Source organism: Antechinus flavipes, chromosome 3 (assembly GCF_016432865.1).
Source record: "Antechinus flavipes isolate AdamAnt ecotype Samford, QLD, Australia chromosome 3, AdamAnt_v2, whole genome shotgun sequence".
NCBI classification, from domain to species: domain Eukaryota; kingdom Metazoa; phylum Chordata; class Mammalia; order Dasyuromorphia; family Dasyuridae; genus Antechinus; species Antechinus flavipes.
This window is the reverse complement of record NC_067400.1, coordinates 632,381,613-632,401,678: the sequence shown is the minus strand read 5'-3', so window position 1 is coordinate 632,401,678 and position 20,066 is coordinate 632,381,613. Positions and strand designations below refer to the sequence as shown.

The following is a 20,066-nucleotide window of genomic DNA, read 5'->3' as shown; positions in this document are numbered from 1 at the left end:
CTCTCATGGATAAGGAGGTGTCCCTTCTTGCTGAAGGCTTTCCCACAGTTACAGGCAAAGGGTTTCTCTCTCGTGTGGATACCTTCATGATGAACCAAAGGTCTCTTACTGATGGAGTCTTTGCAGCATTTACCACTTTCACAGGGTTTCTCTACGGCATGAATTCTCTGATTTTCAGGAAGATTTGATCTTCTGCTGAAGCTGTTTCCACTTTCGCTGTATTCATGTAGCTTTTCTCCAGCATGGAGTCTGTGAAACTTAAATAGATCCGAGTGGTAGCTGAAGGGCTTCCTGCAAATGTTATATTTAGAATGATTCTTCCCGATGGAGACTGTAGTACATTTAATTAGGTCGGAAATCCCTTGGAAGCTCTTACCAAGTGTCTTATGTTTATGGGGACTTTTCCCCACACCACTGCTCCATGGTGTAGCCAATCCAGACCCTAGACTAAAACTTCTCCTGAAAGTATTACACTGAGATAGGTTCACGCTATTAAAAGCTGTCCTGTGAGCACCTGCTACTCTTCTGGATCTTTTCTCTAAAAGGGCATCATATTCTCCAATTTCTCCCATTTGATAATGCTGGGATTTTCTGCTTTTAGTCTTTTCTTAGATGCTGCTCCTGTGCTAATGGCCTGCGACCATCCTGATCCCTGAGTTTCACATCTGGTCTCCTGAGTATGGAAATCTGAAAAAAAAAAATTTTTAAGTCACTCAGCAGTGGTTTTGCTGGTTCTTCTCCCTTCCTCCATAACACACACACACACACACACACACACACACACACACACACACACCATACACTCACCTTCTCATTGACTGATTTTGGGGAGGGAGCTAGGGACATAGAGGAGAAGCCTAAGTGATGTAAAAATAAAAGAGATCAATTAACATTTACTTTTTCAATTGCTAATCATAGTGTTTTTTGCTAGGAGAAAGGAGAGTGTTTTGTAGCAAATTCTACCTTCTATCTTTTGTATAAAGGCGAATGATGCTCAATGTCCAGGAAGAACAAGCCCTGTTTATAGGGAATTATAATCAGGGAGCTGAGGAAAGCATTGAAGAGCACCTTGCCATTAGGAAGAAATGCCAAATAAACCAACGCTTCAACAGCACTAGCACTGGAATCAGTACTCTCAGTGAAAAACAGAATCATCTTCTCGACATCAAAACAATGGAAAACCAGAAGAGAATAGGGAAAACCAACCAACGGGAAAATGGACTTAAGCACACAAAAGGGATGTCTCTGGTTGAGCAATTGGAGAAACTTTTAAGAATTATTGAGCTTCGGAGTCTAAAATAGTTCAGGAAATTTTAAAATTAAAATTCTCAAAGATATTGGGCAGGAAAAGAACCTAAATGATAGAGGATTAGAGGGAGAAATGAAAGCCATTTTTCCATCCCAATTTCCCCCAGTTCTTTTTCGATTGGAGTATGAATTCTGGGGCCACTTGTTACAGGCAAGAACTTTGATGAATACTAATAATTAATGAAAATTGATACCCAAAAGGAGGATGACAGCTGGAAGGGCAAAATCAGAGATTAAATTATAATGGGATTTTAGGATCCTTGATGGCATCAGATGTCTCATGAAAAAAAAAAGTTTTCTTCCTTTTATTGGTTTTAAAATTCATCTTAAATTTCCTGCCATTAAAAGATTCGTATCCACAAATGCCTTTTTCAAATGTTTTATATCTTGGTTTTTTTTTTTTTAATCTCTGACAGAGTTAGATAAGGAGAGAAAGCTATCCCCAAAGGGAATTGTTCCAGTGAAAAAGGGAGCTCCCGATCCTTCAGTACGAGGCTGCAGAGGGACTTTGGGAAGTCTCCATCCAGCACAGGTCAGCTGAGCCTGTTCTCGCAAAGGGCTCATGGGGCATCTCGTTACCCACTCACCTGGGCAGTGTCTTCTTGGCGCTTTTCCCTCGGGCACCCAAGGTGCCTCTCCTCTCTCCAACAGAGAGATCATATCCAGGTTGGAAACGGACAATCCTATTCACCAGAACAGAAAAGAGGAAGTCATGGGGGCTGAAAGACACCTCAGATTTCCATTTTCTTCATGCAAAGCAGGATGGCTGAGAAAGGACAGGTGTACGAGGGTCTCCGAAGGAAGCTCTGTGCTGAATCCTGAGGAAGAATGGGTCTCTGTTCACCTGACCATCCTAAGAGTTAGAGCAGACCTCTGCCACCTCTGAGGCTCTCACAGAATCCTGGCTTTGGAGAGGAGCTCAAGGTCTTTGTGAGTGATCCCCCCAGAAAGGACTCCCCCTCCTCACATCCCACCTGGAGAAAGCGCCTCCACCTCGGGAGGAAGCCCCGGCCTTTGGGGCAGCTAGCTGGGCAGGACTATTGTGGACATCAGATGTCTTTCCCTCATCCCCGGCCCTCTACGTTCTGCCCTTGGACAGAACTATTGTGCTCTTCTCGAGCTTTCTCTAAATGATCCCAGGATGACAGAGACCCCGTTAGAGCCTCTCTGTGTCCCAGTCTCTGAGGGTGGAGGAGACAGGGACTGTCAGGGCCTTATTGTTGGAATCTCTGCCTCTCCCCCTCCCACAGGTGCCTCCATTAAAAACCTGAAACTTCTCTTGACAAGCTGTGGTCACCCCAGACCTTCCCACTATACAGATCCTGCCGGACTTCATCCTTCTGGACTCGGCCAAACGCCGACATGTTCAAGGACCTTCTGGGCCCTGACTCACTCCAGAGCTGTGTCCCCTACAAGTTTTAGTGCAGGAGCACCCAGTAAATGGCTCCTCTGCGCAGCAAACTGTTCAGAGGAGGTACAGACGTAGCTAAGACGTAGCCTGTGCTTCCTGGCAGGGAGCTTCAGTCTGGGAAGAGCGAGATCCGTGCAAAGCAGGACTCTGCGCGAAGGGCCCCGAGAAATGTTTGGAGGGGTCAGGGAAGGCTTCCTGTAGGAAGCAGCCTGATTCCCTGGGATTTACCTTGAATTTTTCTTGTGAAGAAAAAAGGAGCCTGGAAGCTCTCCCTCAGAGCTAGCACGAGAGAACTATGGAGGACAGGGAAGGAAACATCCTGACTGGGGCTGTGAAGGGCTCCCTGCCACATGGGGCATAGTCTGGGATTTTCAGACAAGCTCAAACTCCACCAGGCATCTCAGAACGTCTCCCCTCCTCCCCGTCCCCAGGTCTTCTTGCTGGAGAGCTCCCCATGCTGCCTTCAGGAGGCTCAAGCTCACCCCTCACTTTCCGTGGCCCAGCTGGCTTACAACCACGATGAGAGTTTCCCTCCCCAACCTCCAGCCTCCTTTTCCCTCCAGTTTTCCCTTTTGAGGGCAGGTCCGTCTTTCCTTTTCTTAGGTGTATCCCCAGCATTTAGCGCAGGCAGGGTACATAGGAGGCATTCAAAAGATATCCAAAGAACCGAATCCCAGCCAGTGGACAGGTTATTTTTATTACTGCTTTTGGCCATGGGGAGAACGGGACTCACCCAGGAAGACGAAGTTCTCGTAGTTCTCCAGCATCACACGCCTGTACAGGGCTCTCTGCACGGGATCCAGATCTCTCCACTCCTCCCAGGTGAACTCCACAGCCACATCCTTGAATGTGACTGATTCCTGAAACGTCAGATAGATTCTGCTCATGTCTCAGCCCGCTGGGGAGCACAGTCCACTCCGGACTCCAAAAGTGGGGGGAGTAGGGAATGAATGACGTGACATCCCATGGAGGCAGGACACACGTGGCCACTGACACAAAGAGAAACCACGATTGTGTAAAAAGTAACTCCCCTGCCCTCGGCTCCCCGCCTGCCCAGAAAGATTTTTGACTTCTGGCTGATTTCTCCATCCAACAGACTCTGAGGCCTTTGCCACCGTGACTCCACTGCCACGTCACCTAGAGCGTCTCTCGTCACTGCAGCTCTCTGTACCTGTAATGGTCCCCACCATTCTGGCCCTGCAAGTGAGCGGCTTTCAAGGCCTCTGTTTTGGAGAACAGCCCAGACCAGCTGAGCTTCTGAGTCACATTCAGCTTCTTGCTATGCTTTGTCTCCCCCATCGCAATGTAAGCCCCTTGAAATTGGGGAATGTTTTTCTTTTTGCTTATATTTTTGCATACATATATATACATATACATATATATACATATACACACATGTATGTATGTATACTCAGCATTGAGCTCAGTAGAATTTGTTGCTGCTTCTTACACATGACAACTTTTCATGCTCATTCTGGAATTTTAGGCCCATAATCAACAATTTTTCCTTTGCTTTAGGTTTTCCCTTTTATCTTCTGGCACTTATGGAAATCTGACTCTCTCCAGATGTTTATTAAGGCTTGCCATCTTGTCCAATATTGGTTCTACTTTCATATATATGATTTGGAAAGTTTAAAAATCCCTCAAGAGAAGGAAGGGACTTTTGAGGTTATCCAGTGTAAATTCTCAGCCCACATTCAGGGACTCAGCTTTCACCAGCACACTGGTGCTAAAAAATATCCTTGTCAAATGCTGTACTTTAATTGTGAAACTTGCCAATTTATGTTGCAACTGAAATGATCTATAACCTCTCTATCAAATGTTAAAGTAGTCAGAGAGAATCCTGGAAACTAGAGGCCCTAGAAGGAACCTGGAAGTAGAGAGACCATCGATGATAAGAGACAGAGATGGTTGTATATACTCCGCAATGATATGGTATTTCAGGAGAGAGGATAAATCTGAGCTCACCTGGAATCCGGATAACAGGAACCCAGAAGTCATTGCTTCCTCATCCTCCACACTCCAGCCTTGGGGGATGGCAGAGGACTGGGGAGCCTGAACTGGATGAAACGACAGGGGTCAGGGCAGAGAGCCAGCCTCTCCCTGCAGGTGCTAAACAATCTCCCGTCCCCCAGCCCTGGGGATGCTCTCACCTCGGGCCTCAGCCACAACCCAGGGCCTGGTGCCATGGTATCAAACTCAAATAGAAAACTGGGTCATTAACCTTACATGAGGATCCCTGACCTGGAAAACCACCCGTTCCTTCTTCTATGTCCCATGGATTTTTATCTATTCTGAACACTTTGAGCCACTGGTCTCCTGGCTGCTCAGGAACAAGAGCCTCCATCTCCTGGGTCTGAGCCCTTTCTCTGGCCTCCAATGCAGCCCTGCTCTGACTACCGACCTCCCTGGCCCTTTAAGTCCCAGCTTCATGTCCACCTTCTCCAAGACCCTTCCCATCCTCTCTCAAGTGCAATGCCTTCCCTCTACAGATTATCTCCAATTTACTGTGTATTCACCTCGTCTGTCTGTAGCTGTTTCCCACCAGACTCTGAGCTACCCAGGGACAAGGGCTGACTTCTGCCTTCCCGTTGCCACTGTCCAGTACAGGGCCTGGGACATAAAAGATCCTGGATAAATACTCATCCGCTGAGATTCTGTCACCGTGTCTTCTCTACTCACCTGGCCGAGAATTTCGTGAATTCTGTCCTTTTCTGCTTTTCTTATACAGTAAGTGCTCAATAAATGCTCGATGCTGGTCCCGCTCTGGGTGCTATCCATTTTTCCCTGCTACATCTTCCCTCCATAACCGACTCAAACTTCCCATAGTTCTCTGTGCCCGGGGGGTTTTGCCCACGCTTATTTCTAAAGTCCTGTGTTACCTCTCAGAAGTCGCGGGACATCCCTTAATTCCGCCTCCCAGGCAAGCCGCCACAAAGGCACGGAGGCCGTTATACAGAGAGATGTACCCAGAAGGCACCAGGGCCGGCCCCGGACACCGCCTCTTCCATTGGGAGCACGATGGGAAGGACACCCGCCTTCTCCTCACGCTGGGAGAGCTTCTTTCCCAATCACTCATTTACGAGGGAAGGCGGGAGGGAGGGACAGGCCCGGCAGCAGAAATAGCGAGCGCGAGGTGCCCGCGGCCCGCGAAGTCTCCGTCCCCGCTTCCCCTCGGCGGCCGAGGAGCCGCGGCCCCGCTTCCCGGAGGAGGCGCAAACGCCGGGGAAGCTCTCGCTCGGTTGGAGCATCAAATTGTAAAAACCGGGGACCGACGGCCCAGCCCCGACACGTGTCATTTACCGGGAGGAGGAGAAGGGCCACACGGCGGCTGTTTCAGGGCAAGGACTAAGCCCGGGCGCCCGGGGAGCGGCCACTTCTGGGCGGCCCAAGTAACAGGGCCGTGCAGGGCCCCCAGGGAAGGGCCGGCCCCAGGAGCTCGCCCAGCGCCCGGGCTCCAGTAGGTGCTCGCCCTGTGCTCGCCCCTGCCCGGCACTGCTAGCAGGAGGCCAGGCTGGCAGATTTGGCGCCGCCGCTCTCCTCTGTCTCCCCATTACTGACCCCCCTCCTCCGCCTCCCGCCAAGACCTGACCTCGGGCTCCCCGAGATTCCGCCAGCTCACCTCGGGCCTGGGAGGCCGACTTCTCCATGGCTGCCGCTCGGGGCTCCTCCCTGGGTCTTCTCTGCCCAGCCCGGAAGCGCAGCAAGAGCGGCCGAGGCACCCAGCGCCCGCCTCCGTGACGGGAGCCCCCTGCCAGGGGCTGCTGGGGTCCAATGCGGACGGCAAAGGGGTCCCTTCGTGTGAGAGGAAGATAACAGGCTGAGGGGCAGGAGCAGCCTCCGGCCTCCCTCCTCTGGCCTCCCATTCATCCCATGCCCAATTCAGGAGGCCTCACATTGCAACATCTGCACTTCCTTCAGGGGTGTTGGGATTCACAGCTGTGGGGCCTTGGATCCCCCCTCCCTTAATGAGAAGTCCCCTTTGACCCTTTACAGGCTTTCTGGGTTTCAACAGCTTCCTTCCACCAGGGGCTGTCCCTCCCCTCCCCCAGGCACCTGGGCCCTCAGCAGGGTGGTTCCTTACCCCCTTCCCCCCCCCAGTAGTCTGAGGGGGGCCTCCAGGTAATACATACAACCCTGGATGTGGTTTATACACACAGACACACACAGACTCCCCCTGGCACCCACACTTTGAGTCTGGTTTCCCCATCTGCCCACCAGGCTGCTGCCTTGGGGCCAGCTGAGCAGTCACAGGCAGAGTCATGGGGCAGACGCCTTAGGCTGAGGAGGTGGGGAAAGGGGGGGTCCAACTCGGGCTCAGACACTAGCTGGGGGACATGGGCATGCCACCTGAGTCTCGGGGCCTCAGTTTCCCCCTCTGTAAAGTGTGAACGATCTTCCTTGTACCCTGTACGGGAGGGGCCGGTATCCTGCGAGGGCGGTGCGGGGTGAGGTGAGACTGCCTTGTGTCTGTGGGGTCACTGAGCGCGTGTGGATGTCCCATCGGGTCACCTCATTGGGGGGGGAGCACCTGAAGGAGCCGACCAGACTCCTGCAACTCTGCGAGGGGGAGGAACTGCCAGACCTCATCAGGGGAGGTCTTCGCCTCGGGGACTAACCGTGCAGCTGCCGCCATCCTTCCTTCCTGGAACCCCCTCTCCCACTGCCAGGAGGAACCTGGTCGTTTGTGTGAAGGGGAGTGCGTGTGTGTGCTGTGTGTGCATGCATCCTGTGTGCACCTGTGTGCTGTGTGCGTGCATCCTGTGCGTGTGCTGTGTGTGCGTGCATCCTGTGCGTGTGCTGTGTGTGCGTGCATCCTGTGTGCACCTGTGTGCTGTGTGCGTGCATCCTGTGCGTGTGCTGTGTGTGCGTGCATCCTGTGTGCACCTGTGTGCTGTGTGCGTGCATCCTGTGTGTGTGCTGTGTGCGTGCATCCTGTGCGTGTGCTGTGTGTGCATCCTGTGTGCACCTGTGTGCTGTGTGTGCATGCATCCTGTGTGTGTGCTGTGTGCGTGCATCCTGTGTGTGTGCTGTGTGCGTGCATCCTGTGCGTGTGCTGTGTGTGTGCATCCTGTGTGCACCTGTGTGCTGTGTGTGCATGCATCCTGTGTGTGTGCTGTGTGTGTGCATCCTGTGTGCACCTGTGTGCTGTGTGCGTGCATCCTGTGCGTGTGCTGTGTGTGCGTGCATCCTGTGCGTGAGTGTGCTCTGTGTGTGCGAGCCTGCGTGTGCACAGCACATGCGTGCCTCCTCTTGCTCAAAGCGTGTCTGGGCTTCCTCAGTGTCCGGGAGGACGCCCTCATTCGTAGCTGGATCAGGAGCGCCCTGAATGTCGGTGCCCGCGCTGAGGATGTCCAGGAACAGTGGGTGCCGAGGTTCCGGAGCCAGGAGGTGGCGGGAGGCTCGGTGGGCTCCCAGGTAGCAGCTGCTGGGGCTGCCTGAGGGCTCGGGTATAAAACAGTCGCCGTGGACCTGAGGGAGCTCCAGCACCCGTCAGTCACTGCCGGGTTTAGGCCGCTCTTGGTGTTTCCAGCCACACGTCTGAGAAGACGCATCAGCCTCCAGCGGTCAGTCAAGGCGGATGGTCCCAGCCATTCACAGGCGAGTGTCAGACTCCTAGTGGGGCGGCTAGGTGGTGCAGGGCACAGAGTGGGGGCCGGAGCCAAATCTGTCCTCCCTTGGACGCTTACTAGCCGTGTGACCCTATTTGCCTCATCTGTACAATGAGCTGGAGAAGGAAATGGCAAATTACTCCAGCGTCTTTGCCAAGAAAACCCCAAATGGGGTGGCTGAAAATGACTGACCAACAACAAAAAGCAATGTTCCACTTTATTTACTGAAAGGGACAAAGGAAGTTTGAGTGAGAAACACAGAAAAACAGCTTGTGGAGAAATAGAGCTCTGGGAAGACCTATGAGAAAATCAGCTTCTTTCCACGGGTAAAGGGACGTCCTTGTGGTCGCGGTTCATCACTTCCCAGGGGCTAATTTTCACACGGCTATTTAAAAACCTTGGCTTTGTAGCTGGGAAACTCTAAGTCAAAGAACTGTTTGGGGAACCACAGAACAAGTTGCTATTAGCTCTTTCTACTAGAGGGGACAGAAATAAGGATTTTGGATTTCTTAGTCTAAGCCAGAAGGTCCCGAGCAGAGGCACAAGGGTGTTAGGAGGGAGAAGACACTGGAAAGGTGTAATTGCTGACAGAGACGAGAAGCCCAGAGAAACCTGGCTCAATAGTGGGGAAGAGAACTGTTCTGATTGAAGGCAAGCTCTGATGCTGGGAGCTGCCTGGGGAAAGGAGATGGAAAAACCACCTGAGGAAGACTACCTTGCCTCTGGAGGGCCACGTTCAGCTTAAGAGAAATGTCCAGAAGCCTGCCGATCTTTCCAGGGATCGGTACCATCTTTAAGCTAACGAGTCTCAGTTCTACTTATTGAGCCTAGCCTCCAGACTCGAGGCTGGCACTGCGTATGGGACATCTTGAACTAGGGTCCTCCATATTTTAAACTCAACACATCCCAGGGAGGATGTGATCATCTTCCTGTTCCCTCCCTCCTTCACCACCAGTTGCCATTCTAGACTCCTCACTGTCTCTTATCTTCTATATTCCACCTGTTATGGAGTCCAGCAGTCCTTCAGCACATCTCTTGCACAGTCCCCTTCTCTGCTCGGACGCTGTCCCCTCACCAGTGACAGATTACTAACAGCCTTCTGGTCACTCTCCCATTGGAGTCTCTCCTCAGTCCATTCCCCACTCAGTTGTCAGGGTGACATTCGTGCAGCACAGGTCTGACCATGTCACCCCCCACTTTGATCAATGATCCTGTGGCTGCCCTGCCTTCCTCACCCCGCCCCACCCTGACACTTTGCAGTACACTGGCCTCCTAGCTATCCCTCCCACATCCCAATTCTATGCATTTTAGTGGCTGTCTCTTGTGCCTCATCTCCATCTCCCAGCTTCCTCCAGCCCAAGATAAATTTCCCGTTATAGGGATATTCATCCAGTTGTCCTGTACAGATCTTGTTTGTTCACGCCTCTTTGTCTTCCTCATCCGGCTGGGAGTTCCCTGAGGTCAGCCCTTCACTGTATCCCCAGTGCTTAGTCCCTGCCCGGCACACTGAAGGCACTTTGTAAACGCTCGTGGATCTAATTTGACTTCCTTGGTTCTAGAAGGGAAACCCTGTGGAGCAGAGAGCGATCTGCAGGTCCCAAGCTTTGTGAAGACTAGTCCAGCCCCTCATTGCCGAGGAAAGAGCAGATGTGGGAAGCTCTGCGGCTTAAGGGCCTCTGCCCACCAAGGGGTCTCCTCGCTGCTTGAGCAGCCCAGGAGAAGTAGACAGCATTTGCATCCAGGAGCCTGGGCAGACCAGGCTGGTTCTGCCCCAGAGCCCATTTGTCCAAAGGGTTCAGCTGCCTCGGCCTCACTGCCTTCCTCTCGGTCTCTCTGCGTTTGTGCTCATTTTCTCTGAGGCACCGTAGGCCTTGTGACAGGGAGCCAAGCTCCCGTGGAGGCGGTCGTGCTGCAGCTTCCTGACAGCTGCCTTCTATTAGCCCACTGCAGACCCCTGAAAACCAGGACGGCTCCGGATGCCGAGGCCGCCCAACGCAGAGATCCTGTCCTGCGGCCTCGCAGCCTGGCCTCCTCGGGTGCTTGAAGAACACCTTCACTTCACCATCCTTCCCATGACACGCCAGTCTCCACAGGCACCAGACCTGCTCTTTGTCTAAAGCTCCACTGAGCCCGGAGCCTCTCTCCCCATACGGTGCCAGCTCAGGTATGCACTAAGACCGCCTCCCCGTAGAGGGCAGTGTAAATTAGAGTCCGGGCAGGTATTACTTGAGACCGTCCCTCTTTTGGGGCCAGTGATCAAACTACTGGCTCGCCATCTCCCTCGCAGGGATCGTAACTTCAGGATACTCTTGATGGAGACTGCCTGGGACAGGCACAAGGCGCTTTAGGTAGACAATGAATCAGGGACATGCTGCCAAGCACATAGTCTGATGGTTTCTGCCATTTCTGGCTCTGTTTGGACAAGTACGTTGTTACTGAGACACTCACAGCTCTTTACAATTCGGTTGGTGCATTAACCCTGAGGGATGTGACGTCACCGGATGGTAGCTGGTAATACTGTAACACTGGCCTAGAAGGCATATAAAGTATGCCTTACTGAGTATATTACTCAGAGTAATAAACAGAGATTGCAAAGCAGGTCTTTGTCTGGCCTCGGATGGTCGTTCACACTCTGGGTTCTCACCGGAGCCGGACTCCGGCACCTTCCCGAGCTGCCCTCCCCCTCCTCCTCCTCCTCCTCCTCTCCTCCTCCTCCTCCTCCTCCTCCTCCTCCGTGAGTCAGGAGCAATCAAGCCGAGCCCATTGCTGCTCTCTGTCCGACTCACCCCAAAGATCTGGAGGAAGTGCTGGGAGGGGAAGAGCCTTGGCCAGATATCTTCTCAAGAAAGGGGGGAGCGGGGAGAGGAGCAGGGCTGGGCATCTTCATTCAGAGCTAGTTAGGAGCCCGAGGTCCCCAGGGCCCCCAGCTGCCATTCAGCGTGGGGCAGAGAGAGCTTGTCCCTCAAACCCAACCCTTCTCAGGCTCGTGAGGAAGATAGTGGAAGGCTCTAAATCGTGGTGGTCCTTACAGTGACAGTCACCCCCAAAAGGGTGGCAGGGGTGGGGGGCACTTGTGGAAATGGCCTGAGTCTGCCCGGGGTCCTCTCCACCTAGTTGCAATGCGGCAAGCCGAAGACAGAGGTGCAGCTGCACAGTGAGAGGCGCCCAGCGCGCCTCTGAGGCAGGTATCAACGCAATCCTGGAGACGCTTCAGAAACCCGGGGAGTTCCCACCAATTCTCCACTGGGAGGTGGCTTGCCCTGAGAGGCTTATCCTGGCTCCCCTTCTGACCAACAGGTACAGTAAGAACAACAACAACCTGCCCCATTCAGTAGCAGCTTTACCAGGCCATGTCCCTGGGGAGATTTCAGGGTTGCTCCACACAAGCGGGGATCCATCCCCACAGAAGCAATTTTTATGCGGATAGAGGCGGGACAGTGGCCAAGCTCCAATCCCACGCTGACAATTCCACTCTGACACTGAAGTCCTCGGATGGATATTATTACTGTGCCCAAAACCGAGGCGAAAGTGGGCGGTGCCCTGAGGGGACAGGGAAGAAGATGGGCCATAAGGGACAAGGACCATCCTAAGAGGTCAAGTTCCCAGGGCCATCATGGGCAAGGGTCCCGAGGGACTGGCTGGCCTGAAGCCCCCAACAGCCAAGCATGAGACTCTGACCTGGGGGAGAGCGGATCCCAGATTTATTATGGGGAGCCTTCCTACCCTGTGACTTGAAGTGCGGCCTGACTGAGTTTGTAGCCTATCCAGCAGGGCCCCCCCTAGGCTGCGGTTACCGAGCGGAACAATGCCTTTGGACCCCCAGGCTATTCTGCTCAGCATTAGTTAATTTGTTAGGACCCCATCAAAACTGTGTGAGGCTCCAGGGCCGAAGCCGCAGGTTGTAAGTGCACTTGCTTGACCATAGAAGTTAACAAAAGCCCCCCCCCCCCCCCCAGGGCGGCAGAGGTCACGCGACATGGAAAGTTCCCCAAACATTTCTGTGCCTCGGGATGAACCGTGTCCGACAGGAGCCGGTGCCTGACAGCCTCGCCCGACGTTCTGCAAGGTAACCCCTGGGACCGCCGGCCCACATCGGCCGCCCGGGGCCCTGCACGCCCGCAGCACCGAGAGGAGGCAGCAGCAGGGAGCGAAGCAGCTCTGGGCCCAGGGACCCCCCCCCCCGCCGGCGGCTCAGCAGCTGCCTCAGGCTCCCTCTGCGGGGGGGGACGTCACCCACCAAGGCCGCGGGACCGCAAGCGCCGGCTACTCCTGCGCCTCAGTCTAGAGGCTGCGGAGGGACGCAGCGGACACCGGGGAGGGGCATTTACGGGGAAAAGGGCCCCTTAGACCTCTGGGGACGGCCCTGCGCGGCCCCGAGACAGAGACTGGCCCGGCCACAACCCCCTTCTCCAGCTCATTTTACAGCTGAGGAGCTCGCGCGGGAGTCCTTCCCCGGCCGCCTGAGACACCTGGAGCCCGCTGAGCATTTAAAGGCAGAAGCGCATCCCCGGGGCCCAGGAGCCGCCGCCTGGGGCAGCAGGAGTCCTCCCGTCACTTAGCTCTAGGGAAGGTGCAGGGAGGTGGGGCGGGAGGGAGGACAGCACCTGCCGGGAGGGGGGAGGAGGGAGGAGCCCCAGCCTGGGGCAGCAGGAGTCCTCCCGCCACTTAGCTCTAGGGAAGGTGCAGGGAGGTGGGGCGGGAGGACAGCACCTGCCGGGAGGGGGGAGGAGGGAGGAGCCCCAGCTTGGGGCAGCAGGAGTCCTCCCGCCACTTAGCTCTAAGGAAGGTGCAGGGAGGTGGGGCGGGAGGGAGGACAGCACCTGCCCCCGGGACCCAAGAGCCGCCGCCTGGGGCAGCAGGAGTCCTCCCGCCACTTAGCTCTAGGGAAGGTGCAGGGAGGTGGGGCGGGAGGACAGCACCCGCCGGGAGGGGGGAGGAGAGAGGAGCCCCAGCTTGGGGCAGCAGGAGTCCTCCCGCCACTTAGCTCTAGGGAAGGTGCAGAGAGGTGGGGCGGGAGGACAGCACCCGCCGGGAGGGGGGAGGAGGGAGGAGCCCCCGCCTGGGGCAGCAGGAGTCCTCCCGCCACTTAGCTCTAGGGAAGCTGCGGGGCTGTGGGGGCGGGTCCTCCTCAGGAATGACAATCCTCGGAAAGGTCACAAACTCAGGGTGGTCTCCAGGGTCCGGCCCGGACACTTCCGTGCATTCAGGGGCCGGACGTCTGGCTATGAGGGGTGGGGGGAGCGCCACGGCCCCATCCAGACCCCGGGGCTGTTCCAGCCAGGGAACGCGGCTGGGGTCAAGAGCGGCCTCAGTTTCCCCATCATCCCAGAGCCTGCCTCCCCGGGCCGTGGTTATCAACGGGCTGATCTTGGAGATCTCAAAGCGCTTTACAAGCGTCACTGTTATCACCAAGACGACCAATGGCGGCTGGGGTGACTCAGGGAAGAGCCAAGTACCACCCCTGGACATGGGTGTCCAGGCTCAAGCTCTTCCACACACATGCGCACACCCACATGCTGGGGCAGTACCTACCCGCAGAGGGCGCCAGGGCGCGCTCCCGCCTCTCAGCTCCACCAGGGGGCGCAGGGACAAGGCTGCGCCTGCGCACTCCCGGCGCCTCCACGGAGCCTAATCCAATAGTCCGGACTCTCGGGGCAACGAGAGGCCTCACTCTCTGGACCGGAAGGACAGCCGGGCCAGAACACGGAAGGACGATTCCCACCATACACCGGGCGCGACGACTTCCGCTTGAGCAGTTCCCTCCGCATTCTGGGGGATGAAGTCCGAGTGTAGGAAGTGCGTGACGCCCCAGCCGGGGCCGATTCGCCAGGCGCATCCCTGGACTTCATCTCCCAGAGGGCTCCGCGTTCTTATTTAGCGCATCTGGAGTGCGCCTGCGCACTGGAGGCTGAGCAGTATTTAGCCTACCAAATCCGCCTGAATTTGAGCACCCCTGAACTTGTTCTTGACCTCCGCTCTCCCAACTTCACCCCAACCAAACTTGGCCTTGGCTGATGAACATCTGCGGTCTCCTCTGTCCTCTGGACAGTTTCTATCAAGCCATTTCCTAAAAGGTCTTTGCAAAGCGCTTTGCAGAAGTGGAAGCGCCCGGCACGATTGAGCTGTGGTCCTGGGGTGTGTGGGAAAGGGGTAGGGAGGCCGGGCAGAGCGCGGGAAGTCGGGAAGATCAGAGCCCGCGCCAGCCCCTTCACGTCAGCCTCAGTTTCCCTATGTAAGAAATGGGAGTCACACACCACAGGCCTCCCGCGGGGGTGTGAGAAGCAAATGAGATTCTATCCCTGTGCGGGACACACAGTAACGTCAGTGCTTAGTCCCTTTTCCTTCCCCGCACCCGGCTCTGCCCCGACTCCTGATAGAGGGCCTCATATGGCCAGAGGGGGCGCTGCGCCCGCCCGGCCTCCGGTCCGAGAGGAGGGACGGCCTCCTGTGTTGGTGACCCCGGGGGAACAAGGGAAGAGGCGCTGCCCGCAGGGGGCGTGGCAAGGCTGCTGGGCTCGGGGGCGGGAGGAGGGGTGGGCGTGGCCGAGGGGCAGGGGCCTTGCTGCCCCACAACAGGAACTTTGACAGTCTCCGGGTGTGCGGTGGCCCCTGACTGCGAAGGACGCTGCCCCTGGGCGGCAGGGGCAGTCTGCCAGTAGTGGGGGAGGCACGCGGATAACGCGCAGGTGGCACATGGGTAACGGAAGCGGTGGCACGTGGATAATGGAGAAGGTGCCACAGCTCTGCAGCATTTCTAAATTAGAACTGAGTATTTCCAGACTGCAAACTCTAGGAACTCTTAATGAAACCTCAGAAATATTACAGAATAGCTAGGAAGGAAGATGCCAAAAACAGTTATTTTTCGCTTCATCAAGAACAAGTCATTGATTCTGTTCCTTCTTTAAGTTACCAGAGTTAGGTTATGGAAACGTTTTGGATAGAGATAACTGATTTAACAAAGCATTTGTAAGGCACTTCTTGCTCATAGACTAATACAAATTTATCAGCACAGAAGATGGGTAGAGATGGCCTCTGAGAGACCCTTTAAGAAGGCAGCACTTCTCCCCTTTCAGAAACTGAAGAAGCCATATAGATTAGATACGGTTAAACACTGGAGAGAAAAAGGCAGTAGACAATCCCTGCCCCTAAGGACTCACAGTTTAACAGGGAGTGCAACATGTAGATAACTATGTACAAGTGATCTCTGTTTGATAAAACTGGAGATAATACTAGAAGGAAGGCACTAACGTAAGGAGGAGCAGGAAAGGTTGCTTGTTGTAAGCATGGGGAGGCAGCCTGGAGTCAGGAAATGAAGTGTTTTATAGAGGAACAGTGAGACCAGTGTCACTGGGTACAGAATAGGTGCAAGTGACCAGAGTCCCATCATGGTCTAGATTTAGTCAACAAGGATTTATCAAGTGCTTACCATGTGCCAAATTTTGTGATAAGTGCTGTAGTTACAAAAAAAAGACCAAAAGAAATTCCTTTTTTCAAGGATCCCATAGTTGAATTTAGGACATCTCACATATATGTACCTGTAGAATCTTGCTTAGCATGAAACATGAAAATGCTCTTTCAGGATTCCATTGTGACTAGTCCCTGGGAAGGCCTCTAGGAGTGTCCACAAAGGATTCAGAGAAGGAAAGAAAAAGGAAGTTGTTCAAGAGGATGAAAACTGGTTTGTCCCTAGACTGTGTGGGTCCCATTGAGGAGAATATCTATGCCAGTCGTTTGTGTTATCCAGTTGTAGCAGACTCTGTGACTCCATGGAAGTTGTCTATGGGTTTCTTGATAAAGATTCTGGACTGGTTTTCCATATGGTTCTTCAGGATGTCCCCATTTTACAGAATGAGAAATTGAGGCAAATAGAGGGTAAGTGACCTGTCCAGAGTCATATCTAATAAATGTCTAAGATTGGATTTGTACTCAGATTTTCCTATCTGCAGGCCCAGTGCTTTATCCATTATACCACCGAGCTACTAATCTTACTTGTTGTATAAAGACTTTAATAGAGGCTATTGAAGCTGGGGTAGGTTAGTGAGTAGGGTCATCCTTATACTTGCAGTCAATTTGTAAGCATTTGTTCAGGGCCTACTGTGCTTGGATCCAAGAAGGGTAAAAGATAGCCTCTGCTCTTATAATCTATTGGAGGCATAAACTTAGAGTGGGTATGACCTTCCCTCCAGATTCTCATTTGGGGAGGATGCAGCTCAAACGAGCACCTCAAAAATCCCCTTATTCTTTTCTCTCAAGGGGTGAAGGGGGGAAGAAGGAAGAGTCTGAATTAAGTGCCGATTTCTTTCCTAGGAAGTTGCATGGTCAGTAAAACCCCTTTGCTATAGTATTCTTTAATACTATCAATCCAAGGAGATGAGCAGGAGAAATAAAATCAAAGGGCAAGATAATGTGAAATCACTTCCCTAGACTGGAGACAAAATCCCAGTGTAAGAATGAATTGAGAGGCTTGGTCATAGTGCCCATTCATGTATGAACATGGAGCTTTGTCAAACATTATCATATGTGGGACAGTCTCGTTTCATAAAGAAAAGAATATATGCAATTTGATAAAATCCAACATCCATTCCTATTAAAAACTCTTGAGAGTATAGGAATAAATGGACTTTTCCTTAAAATAACTAGGAGCATCTATTTAAAACCAGCATCATATGTAACGGGGACAAACTGCAACCATTCCCAATAAGATCAGGAGTGAAACAAGGTTGCCCACTATCACCGTTACTATTTAACATTGTATTAGAAATGCTAGCTTTGGCAATAAGAGTTGAGAAAGAGATTAAAGGAGTAAGAATAGGCAATGAGGAAACCAAATTATCACTCTTTGCTGATGATATGATGGTATACTTAGAAAACCCCAGAGACTCTACTAAAAAGTTATTAGAAACAATCCACACCTTTAGCAAACTTGCAGGATACAAAATAAACCCACATAAGTCATCAGCATTCTTATACATCACTAACAAAACCCAACAGTTAGAGTTACAAAAAGAAATTCCATTTAAAGTAACTACTGATTGTATAAAATATTTAGGAATCTATCTGCCAAGGGAAAATCAGAAACTTTATGAGCAAAACTACAAAACACTTTCCACACAAATTAAGTCTGATCTAATCAACTGAAAAAATATTAAATGCTCTTGGATTGGGCTAGCAAATATAATAAAGATGGCAATACTACCTAAACTAATCTATTTATTTAGCGCTATACCAATCAGACGCCCAAAAAACTTTTGATAACCTAGAACAACAAAGTTCATATGGAAAAACAAAAGGACAAGAATTTCAAGGGAATTAATGAAAAAAAAAATCAAATGAAGGTGGCTTAGCTGTACCAGATCTAAAATTATATTGTAAAGCAGCAGTTACTAAAACCATCTGGTATTGGCTAAGAAATAGACTAGTTGATCAATGGAATAGGTTAGGTTCAAAGGACAAAACAGCCAATAACTTTAATAATCTAGTGTTTAAGATTAGATCAACTCTAATTAGTTAGCAGTTAGTAAGGATTCCAACACCCAAAGACCCCAGTTTTTGGGATAAGAACACAGTATTTGACAAAAATTGCTGGGAAAATTGGAAGTTAGTATGGCAGAAACTAGGCATTGACCACTTAACACCGTACACCAAGATAAGATCAAAATGGGTTCATGACCTAGACATAAAGAATGAGATTATAAATAAATTGAAAGAACATAGGATAGTTTACCTCTCAGACCTGTGGAAGAGGGAGGAATTTATGACCAAAGAAGAACTAGAGGTCACTATTGACCACAAAATAGAAAATTTTTATTATATCAAATTGAAAAGTTTTTGTACAAACAAAAATGCAGACAAGATTAGAAGGGAAACAATAAATTGGGAAAACATTTTTATAGTCAAAGGTTCTGATAAAGGCCTCATTTCCATAATATATAGAGAACTGACTCTATAAGAAATCAAGCCATTCTCCAATTGATAAATGGTCAAAGAATATGAACAGACAATTCTCAGACGAAGAAATTAAAACTATTTATAGCTATATGAAAATATGCTCCAAATCATTATTAATCAGAGAAATGCAAATTAAGACAACTCTGAGATACCACTACACACCTGTCAGATTGGCTAGAATTTCAGGGAAAGACAATACGGAATGTTGGAGGGGATGTGGGAAAACAGGGACACTGATACATTGTTGGTGGAATTGTGAACACATCCAGCCATTCTAGAGAGCGATTTGGAACTATGCTCAAAAAGTTATCAAACTTTGCATACCCTTTGATCCAGCAATGTTTCTACTGGGCTTATACCCCAAAGAGATAATAAAGAAGGGAAAGGGACCTGTATGTGCCAAAATGTTTGTGGCAGCCCTGTTTGTAGTGGCTAGAAGCTGGAAAATGAATGGATGCCCATCAATTGGAGAATGGTTGAGTAAATTGTGGTATATGAACGTTATGGAATATTATTGTTCTGTAAGATGGATGAATATCCATCTGTAAGATGGATGAATATTCATCAGCAGGATGAATACAGAGAGGACTGGTGAGACTTACATGAACTGATGCTAAGTGAAATGAGCAGAACCAGGAGATCATTATATACCTCAACAACGATACTGTTTGAGGATATATTCTGATGGTGTAATGCCGGAGAAACTGAGGCAGGAGAGAGATTAGAGAGTTTTTAATATTTTATTAATGGGAGAGTAAGATTGACTGGACAGGACTCTCGTCTCAGATTATCCAATCAGACAGAGATAAGTATACTGGGACCAAGGAATCCATATTGGTCCCAGGGCTGGAGGACCCAAAGAATCCAGCGTCCAGCATACAGCTGCCAGACGCCATACTCCAGCAATGAATGGAAGAACCCCAACTTCTTAAATACCTTTTTGGAGACAAAGAAGAGAAAGGGAGGGAAAGTTTTTTTTATCAGGGAGGGGAAGCCATAAAACCTAAAAATTCCAGAGACAAAGAAGTAAAGATATCATGGGTTGATCTTGGAATATCCTAAAGGATATTGTAAATCCGTAAAAGAATCAAGAGATCTACTCTTTTATCTTGCTAATTTATAACCCGAGAGCAAATAATCCTTAGTTTTACTGGGTCAGAGACAGAACAGTTAAGGAAACTGAGACAGGGAAACTGAGTCAGGACAGTTAAAGAGAACTGTGGCATAACACCCGCAGAGTTCCCTAGTCTGACCAGGAAGTTATCACCCCAATAGCGAGGGCCCACGGAGTAAGACCAGGAGAGCTGGAGAGAGAGCAACAGGAGTAGAATCCTCATAATGAGGAGGGAGGGAGATTAGAGTGAGAGCCTTCTTTCTCCAGAGTTCTCAGTGTTCTCTCAGGTCCTCAATGGGCTCACAGGAATACACTGGGGCATCTGAAGGAGAGGGAACAGAAGCGGCATTTTAAATTCTAGAGGTATGGGTCCAGCTCGGGGACCCTTCCCGTTTAGCTGCCGTTGGAGTGGTTAAAATGACCTTGTAAGGGCCTTTCCACTTAACACTTAGAGGGTCTGATCCCTGGGGCTTCCAGGTTTTCAAATACACCAAATCACCTGGATTGACAGGGGATGGGATTTGGTTTGAAGCTTCTGAGGGCCTAGGGAGGTGCTCCTTTGCGCATTCAGAGAGCGCCTTTCGGAATGCGCTGAGCTGAGTAGCAAACTGAGTGACTCCGTGCAAGTCCTCATCTACTAGGATATCAGTGACTAGAAAGGCCTCCCGTACAG

General features: G+C 51.4%; 1 protein-coding gene across 5 annotated transcripts in view; it reads right to left on the bottom strand.

The window, feature by feature from the left end:
* The window catches only part of LOC127556800 (zinc finger protein 260-like), a 48,645-nt gene extending 34,612 nt beyond the window's left edge, over positions 1 to 14,033 (bottom strand). The window contains exons 1-4 of one of the 5 annotated variants that reach the window (XM_051990238.1): positions 6,342 to 6,713; positions 4,688 to 4,779; positions 3,453 to 3,579; positions 1,896 to 1,991 (exon numbers count right to left, since the gene is read on the bottom strand). In XM_051990238.1, the coding sequence (XP_051846198.1) occupies positions 1,896 to 1,991; positions 3,453 to 3,579; positions 4,688 to 4,779; positions 6,342 to 6,585 (559 nt within the window). In that variant the 5' untranslated portion in view covers positions 6,586 to 6,713. Of the gene's footprint in view, positions 1 to 1,895; positions 1,992 to 3,452; positions 3,580 to 4,687; positions 4,780 to 4,872; positions 6,714 to 13,863 lie in introns of those variants that run through there. The other 4 variants (XM_051990240.1, XM_051990239.1, XM_051990236.1 and 1 more) reach the window with 4 other exon arrangements.
* Between the last annotated feature and the right edge of the window lie 6,033 nt (positions 14,034 to 20,066).